Source organism: Mus caroli, unplaced genomic scaffold (genome assembly GCF_900094665.2).
Source record: "Mus caroli unplaced genomic scaffold, CAROLI_EIJ_v1.1 scaffold_11617_1, whole genome shotgun sequence".
NCBI lineage: Eukaryota > Metazoa > Chordata > Mammalia > Rodentia > Muridae > Mus > Mus caroli.
The window spans coordinates 39,341-48,225 of NW_018390132.1; the positions used below are offsets into that span (position 1 = coordinate 39,341).

Genomic DNA, 8,885 nt, shown 5'->3' on the forward strand with positions numbered 1-8,885 from the left:
GGGGGAGGGTATGGGGCACTTTTGGGATAGCATTGGAAATGTAATTGAGGAAAATATGTAATAAAAATATTTTTAAAAATGTCATGGTATTGATACAGAGAGAGATATGCCAATCAATGGAATAGAATCAAAGACCAAGAAATAGAAACACCAGTGGGCACTTGATCTTTGACAAACAAGCCAAAAATATACAATGAAAAAATTAAAGCATCTTCAATAAATAGTGCTGGTCTAACTGGCTGTCAGTATATAGAAAAATGAAAATAGATCTTTGTTTGTCACCTTACAAAAAGCTGAAGTCCAAGTGGATCAAAAACCTCAACATAAAACCAGATACACTGAATCTAATAGAAGAGAAAGTGGGAAAGTGCCTTTCATGTATGGGGACAGGAGGAAATGTGCTAAATAGGTCAAGAAATGAGAAATGGTACATCACACAACTAGAGTTTTTGTAAAGCAAAGGACATAGTCAATAGGACAAATCAGCAACCTACAGATTGGGAAAAAACTTCATTAACCCCACATCTAATAGAGGACTAATATCCAAACTATATAAAGAACTCAAGAAGCTAACCTCTAAAAAACCAAACAACACAATCCAAAAATGGGGTATAGAGCTAAACAGAGAATTCACAACACAGGGATCTCAAATGGCTGAGAAACATTAAAAAATATTCAGCATCCTTTGTGATCAGAGAAATACAAATCAAAATGACCCTGAAATTCCCTTCACACTTATCACAATTGCTGAGATTAAAAAACTCAGGTCATAGCACATGTTGGCAAGACCGCAGAAAAAGAACACAACTCTATTCATGATGTGACAGCAAATTGGTACAATGACTCTGGAAATCACTCTGGAAATTCCTCAGAAAATTGGAAATAGATCTACCTGAAGACCAAGCTGGTCCACTCCCAAGCATATACCAAAAAGATGTCCCACTGTGCCACAAGGGCACAGACTCCACTATGTTCGTATGAGCATTATTTGTGATAGCCAGAAGCTGGAAACAATCCAGATGTCCCACAACGGAAGAATGGATACAGAAATTGTGGATCATTTGTACAGTGGAATATTATTTGGCTATTCAGAATGAGGAAGTTTTACACACAAATAGATAGAACTAGAAAATATCAGCCTGATTGAGGCAACCCAGCCCCAAAAGGACATGCATGTTATGTCCTCACTTAAAGTAGATATAAATTTAAAATACAGAATACCCAGAACACAATCCACAGAAGGTTAACGAGACAAAAGACACAATTGAGGATGCCTCCATCCCACTTGGAAGAGAGAAGAAAGCAGAGGGCAGAAGGGGGAATTGGGTGGTAGAGGGGATAAGGATGGGCTTGTGAAAAGGGAAATATGGTCAGGTGTTGGGGAAATGAGTTAAGCCCTAAGGGCCAGCAGAATTAATAGAAATACACATATTTGGAAGATGGGAAGTGGGGTAACCCTCTAGAATATACCAGAGACCTGGGAAGAGAGATAGTCTCAAGACTCTAAGGGAGAGATCTTAGAGGAAATACCCAACAGTGGGGAAAGAAAACTTATAGAATCCACCTTCAGTAGAAAGATAGGGTATCAAGAGGAGCAATGGGGTGGTCATCCCACAGTCAAACTCTGACACAGAATCGTTCCTGTCTAATAGAACTAAAGGGACAAAAACGGAGAAGAGACAGACAGAAAGGAGGTCTAGTGACAAGCCCAAATTTAGACCCATCTCAAGAGGAGGCTCCAAGGCCTGACACTATTACTGATGCTATGATAGACCTACAGATAGAAGTATAGAATGGCTGGCCTCCAAGAGGCTCAACAAGCAGCTCACCGAAACAGAAGCAAATAATTACACCCAACCAATAGTTTGAAGTTAGGGACCATTGTGGTTGAATTAGGGAAAGGGTGGAAGAAGTGAGAAGGAGGGCAATCCCATAGGAAGATCAGCAGTCTTAACAATCCTGGACCCTGAGATCTCTCATGTACCACAGGCAGGTAACATGGTACTTTCTGATCCAAGGCCCCCAACATGTATACAGCAGAGGACTGCCTAATATGAGCTCAGTGAGAGAAAAAGCACCTAAACCTGGAGAGATATGAGGCCCAAAGATGTGTGAATGCCTGGCTGGAAGTGGAGGTGAGGTGGGGGAAACTTCTTGGAGATTGGGCAGGAGGAATGGAATGAAAAACTGACAGAGGTTAGAACAGAAGGGGGATAATGACTAGACTGTAAAAACATTAAAGATAATAATAAAAATAAAATAAAATACCCTTAAAAATGAGGTCCCTTTTTACAGCAAATGGGGGACCATTACAGAAAGCCATAATTGGATAGAATGAAAATACCAACATATTGTGAGGGTACCAGACAGATACCCCCACAATCAAAACTTCTAAATCAAAACTTCTGCATGTATAGCTCAAGGAACATGCAGAAGAAGAGGCAAAAACATTGTAAGGAACAGAATATCAACCAATCTACTGTAAAAAGCTCTCTGAGAAATGGCTACAAAGAAGATGGAAAAAATTACCAAATCAGTATATGTGATAATGTGGGAAAAGAAAAATTTCAGAGGCCTACCCTTAGTGAGGGAACTACATATGACTGCTGGGGTAAGAACAATTATCCTCTATAAATAATGAACCTACTAATTGGTTTTATATTTGGATAATGGTCAGCCATGAAATCATATAGAATACATTCATCAAGAAAGATATACTCATGAGGCAGTTTCTTAATGGATGTACATACATGTAAATAATAATAATAATAATAATAATAATAATAATAATAATAATGGTGATGATATTGATGATGATGATGAAGAAGAGGAGGAGGAGAAAGAGGAGAAAAAGTGAGAAAGAGGAGGAAGAAGAGGAAAATGGGAGGCATGCAATGAGGACAAGTGATGGGAAGGAATGGATGGTGGAAATGGGGAGAATTATATAATTCTATTTCCATTTAAAAATTTTAAAGTCAACTATAAAACTCTGAAAGCACTAATAAAATTTGTCTAAAATATCATGTATGTCAGGTACACACTAGAGTCTATGAACATAAATTTGGGTAGATAGGAAATTAAGAATTATCAAAGCACATGAGATATTCTCAAAATTATAACGACTTTTAAATAATTAACAATAAATTTTTGATATGCTATAGCATACATAATAAGTTCTAAAATATTCTACTGTGAAATGGAAAACATTGATCACATCATGGATACATAGAGCTATAAACATGGGCCTAGAGGAATCACTGTAGAACTCGGACAATGTGGGCGAACCTATGTAACCAAGAAATAGAAAACCAATATCATCTGTCATCTCTTTCAGTAACATTTACGCTCTGGTGAAATGATCCACAATGGGGAAAATACATTTGTGCTAATGAGAACTCATAGTTCTACATGAGTTCTACAACTCAGCAGAAAGTTAACCCGAAACCTATATTATTATTTCTGATTAAAAACAATGAAAATGTTTTAGATAGAACATTACCAACATGACTTAAGCACACATAGATAAACTAAGATGCAAGTGTATAAATTGGTATTTACCCTTGGTTTTCCTTAGTTCTTCCACAAGACACTGTGCTTCTTCTTGAACACGGTCCTCAATGTTCCTTTTCCCCATGCCCAAATTCCGCAGGGTCGTGAGTGTGAAGCGTCTTGTCTCTTTCCAACACTTTCCACTGCTAAAAGTAATGCCTAAAGAAATGAAAAGACACTAAAAATAGATGCTAGGAACAGGTGAGAGTGGAAACCATAGAGAGGTCCCACTGTACCTAAGAAGGAAGCCCATCCCTTTGTTTCAATTTTATATCTCACAGTAAATACTGTGTAACCTGCACAGGAATATATACACTTACTTACCAAGGCCATTATTAATCTTTTCAGACATTGGAACGTTTCCTCTACCAGAAAACTCCTCCCCATGATCAATCAGAGCTTCCTTCACTGCTTCATACCCATGCAATACAACAATGGGCCGTGAACCCAAATACAGAGTGAACACGGGGCCATAGGTTTTTGAGAACTGGAAATAGGAAAGAAAAGACAAACACTAGCAAACATGTACCTTTAGTCTACATAGTGTAAACCTCATTCACACTGATATTATCTCTGTATTTTAATGTTTTTATTTAGGCAAACTCACTTTCAAATGGTTCTGAAGCTTACTTATATAACATTATGGTAATTATCAATTGCCTATAGTCAACCATGTAATGGCTTAGGGTTCAGGCAGTTGTTATGCAAAGATTACAATGAATTTTTTCATCAACACATTCAGCAGGACACCAGTCACCAGAACTCCAGGTAGGCTATCACTTGGCTGCAGACTGCCCTCTCTTTCTCAGTGCCTATCAACTCAAACTGAAATCATGCCTCTCACCCTTCTCACCTTCTCCAACCTACTAACTTGAACAAAAATATCCTGCTCAACCAGACACCACCTTATTCTGTAGAAATCCAGACTACAACTTGGGTGGATACCTTCAACTCAACTACAGGCCACTCAGACCAGAAGATGAACACAAAACAGAAGTCAAGGTACAAAATGCCCACACTACTAAATTTAATTTATAGAGTTAGTAATATACGTCAAACTTCTGATATCATATTTACAGAGAGGACATCATATTGGACCATAATGAACAAAGAGTAGTAAAAGAATTCTTAAGGAGTAAAAATACTGTTCAAGGTACAACAATATAACACATGAAATTTTACTATTGAACTATAGTGATATAGTACTCATAGAAAATAGACAAGAAGACCAATGAAGTAGAAAAATGATGCAGAAATAAAGCAATAAAGCTAGGCCCATATGAGGTTTGAAGTGTAAAGTTTTAAGTTACCACAAATGATTCTACTGATCATTCCAGATTGGGTTTATTGCTACTACAAACACAGAGAGTGGGCACTCCAGAAGCTGTACCACACATACGCAGTATTTTCTGGAAAAAAAATGGTCCCTTATCTCACAGCATTTTGGACTCCAGACTTAGGCTTGCATGAACTAAAAATAGATATGAATATCACCAGTTATGCTGAAAGTTTGGATTCTTTTTTGTTGTTGTTTTTGCATTTCTTGTATTACTATATGTCCACTGGTGTTTAGTTAAATTAGGCATCAACTTATTTCTCTAGAGTCCAGCATCAAATAGATGACTTCAGTAAAAATTTATGTCTAAAAGTGTACCTAACTTACTGAAAAAATATTACTATTGGCCTTCAACAAAAGATAAAGAAAAAAACTCCTGTTTTAAAAGATAAGTAGTATTCACATGTTTTTCTTTTTTCCCATTATCTTTTCTTTTACTGGATATTTTCCTTATTTACATTTCAAATGTTTTCTCCTTTCCCAATTTCTCCTCCAGAAACTCCCCTATTCATACTCTCCTCTCCCTCCTTCTATGAGGATGCTACCCCACCCACATACCCACTCCAGTCTGCCTTTCCTGGCATTTCCCTATGCTGACACATCAAGCCTTCACAGGAATAAGGCCATAGTCCGATACATATGCAGCTGGAGTCATGAGTGCCTCAATGTGTACTCTTTGGTGGTTTAGTCCCTAGGAGCTCTGGTTAGTTGATACTGTTTTTCTTTCTATGGGGTTGCAAACCCCTTCACCTACTTCAGTCCTTTCTCTAACTCATCCAGTCCAATGATTTCCTGTAAGGGTTCAACAATGTATATTTCAGGCTCTGGCCAAGCCTCTCAGGAGACAGCCATATCAGTTTCCTGTCAATAAGCACTTCTTGGCATCCACAATAGTATATGCATTTGGTGACCATGTGTGGGGTAGGTACCCAGGTAGGGCAGTCTTTGAAGAGCCCTTCAGTCTTTGCTCCAAACTTTGCCTCCATTTCTCCTCCTGTGAATGGTAGATTAAGTGAGTAGGGTAACAACTGGGAGGGCAGAGGGGAAGCTTCAGTCAGGATGTTAGTAACGAAATTTATTAATGAAATAAGCGAACTGGTCTAAACTTCTTCAACCTGAAAATTTGTTTGTTACTCTCTTTCTGACAAGTGCCAGTGGTAAAAGGCATGAGGTACACAATACTTAGCAAGATATATGACTCTATGATTATTTAAACATTACTGCCTCTAGGACTACATTTTCTTTTAAAGCAACTCCCAATTTATCTTTGCTATAAAGGTATTAGAGGAGCACAAGGAATACTTACATTGGTTAAGGATTGGCTGAAGTTCTTCACATCTATCTGAAGGAAATTACCAATAATCGGGAAAGGAGTGGGGCCAGGAGGGAGCCTCCCTCTGCCAGACCTCTGTGTCCATAGTGAGAGGAGAATGAGAGAGGAGAGTGTGAGCACCAGGAATGTGACAAGATCCATGGAGACCCTCCGTATTCATACAGTTGTGATCAGGCACCACTGATCTGTTATAGCAATTAAACAGCATGTTCTTTTTTGAGCATTGTTGAGTAACCCATTAGGAAATCTCTAATCTCATTCAAGTACACTTTGTCCCTTTGGTAGAGATGTTATTTACCCTTGAACATTACACGGTGCCCATTTGAATATCTGGTTAACTGTGCAGGCTTATGTCCAAGTATTGCTACTAAAAGTAAACAAACATGTTTCAAAAGTGCAGTTATCCTTGAAAAGTAATAGATTAATTTTGAAATTCAAGATAACTCCTCAACCATTACATATCAGCTTAGTGACCAGGTGGTCATAAATGATGTATTTCATATATAACTTGTGAATATTGTTATACTCTAAGAAATAAATTTATTTTTAATAACATCATATGATATAACATAGGTAGGCCTCTAACTAACATTTTTTCTGCTATATTGCCTCAATAGCTAGATATATATTTATGCACCACATGATCATGCATACTTACATTTTTTTCCTATATTAAACATGCCAACATATTTTGTTCAATAATGTAAGCTTTATAGCTCCTTATTAAACTCTTGTAAAATAAAAAGCTAAGAAAACAAAACATACATATCAGTCACACATCCTTACTCAACCATGAAAGACCAGTATTCTTTCGCTAAAGCTGGTGGAACAAAAAGAACTGTCAGTGTCTCACAGCTCATAGCTTGAAGAACTTAGACTTCACTGTGACTAATGAGCATGCTTACTATAGACTTTGCTATAGATTCATAAAAAAAAGTCTTAGAATTCTTCACTTTCCACTAATGAACATGTAATTCTCGCTAAGCAGAATTCTACCCAGAGAAAACAACAATAATTGACACTACCTAAACCTCCCCAAACAGCACCACCATAAGGGCACCAAGTGTTAAGATGCCTGAGTCTAAAGGAGAACATTTCTAGCTTAACACACCTGTTGCATTTGGCACCCTTCCATACACAAAAACATTCAGTACAATTATATGTACAATTTCTTGACCTTGAACCATGCATTACATTGATCATAACAACTACCATTATCAGTGAACATGAATCTAGTTAATAATTATGTCAGTATTTTAAGTACAAAATTAAATTGTTTGGTTATTTTGTAATGCTTAGAATGTAAATGACCCAATATCATGATTCTCATCATTATTTACAGCAGAGTAAGAACTAATTTGTTGCTTTCATATCATACTACTCTAAATCCTCCAAATAACAGATTGGGATTCATCAATCTCAGATTTATTTTTCACCTGGAAACTGGTGCAATTTTACTTATTTATAAGTCAGAAGTTTAGGGTTATCAATTTTATATAAAATATAAAAATTGTAAAATACTAAAAAGAGATGGACTCTGAACTCAAGTAGTCTAAATTTTGTCTTACTTTTTAATGAAGGATCTGTTGATGATTCATGAAGTACCTCCAATTTGTCTATCAAAGGTGAATTGTCTCTTGTGAAAACTGTTTCTTGACCTTTTATTTAATTTTATTTTTTGACTTGTTTGCTCATCTTTACTTATTTCTTAAAAATATTTTGATATTTTATAAAGAAATTATTACTGCATATTCATTACACAATTAAATAGAATTCAAGACACCATTTTATTTAAGTATATCATGACTTTGACATTATAAACACACTTTGTTTACCAGGTTCGTTCTTCTTAATCATCTTTCACTTCTGAAGTGGTCCCTCTTCCATGTTATAGACTACACTTTCTATTTAAGAAAAATTCCAAAGTAGAGGCCCCAGGGAGTCTATGGGAGTTACTCTACCTGAGATTCCTAGCAGTGGCATCTGAAGTGGCCACTGTCTGTTGCCAGGCAAGACTCCCAGTGGAGGAATAAGTGTAGCAACTCACTCATAGAACTTTCAACCTAAAAGATATCCTGCCTACAAGATATGCAGGAACAAAGATGGAGCAAAGTTGGAAGGAATGGCCAACCAATGACTGTGCCAAATTGAGACACATCCCTTAGGCAGAAACCAATTCCTGACAGGATACTCTGCTATTCTTGCAGGCATTGGCCTAGCATAACTCTGAGATGCTACACCCAGCAGCCTATGGAAACAAAGACAGAGACTCAGAGCCAAATATTAAATAGAGCTTGGAAAGTCTTTTGAAAGAGTTGGAGAAATGATTGATGGACCCTAAGAGAATGGGAACTCGAACAGAGTCAAAACTTAACCCTTGGGGATTCCCAGAGACTGAACCACCAGCCAAAGAGCAAGCATGGTTTGGAAATGCTCCCAACCCCACACATATGTAGCAGATATTCAGCATGGTCTTCATGTGGGTCCCCCAGCAAAATGAGAAGAGGCTGGTGCTAAACCTGTTGGCTGACCCTGGACCCCACTCCCCTAATTGGGCTGCCTTGACTGGCCTCAGTGGAAGAGGGTTGTGGGGAAGTGTAATGGGAAATGCAGTCTTTTCCCTGGTTGAACTAAGGCTAGAAGTCCCAGAAACACTGAAAAGTACAG

The 8,885-nt window shown here is 37.5% G+C and overlaps 1 protein-coding gene across 2 annotated transcripts in view; it reads right to left on the reverse strand.

The window, feature by feature from the left end:
- Nucleotides 1–6,444, reverse strand: part of LOC110288497 (cytochrome P450 2C38) — a 43,776-nt gene extending 37,332 nt beyond the window's left edge. Inside the window, exons 1-3 of one of the 2 annotated variants that reach the window (XM_021154826.2) lie at nucleotides 6,192–6,434; nucleotides 3,874–4,036; nucleotides 3,559–3,708 (exon numbers count right to left, since the gene is read on the reverse strand). In XM_021154826.2, coding sequence (XP_021010485.1) covers nucleotides 3,559–3,708; nucleotides 3,874–4,036; nucleotides 6,192–6,359 — 481 coding nt within the window. In that variant the 5' untranslated portion in view covers nucleotides 6,360–6,434. Of the gene's footprint in view, nucleotides 1–3,558; nucleotides 3,709–3,873; nucleotides 4,037–6,191 lie in introns of both variants that reach the window. The other variant, XM_029473858.1, reaches the window with a different exon arrangement.
- Nucleotides 6,445–8,885: the final 2,441 nt, after the last annotated feature.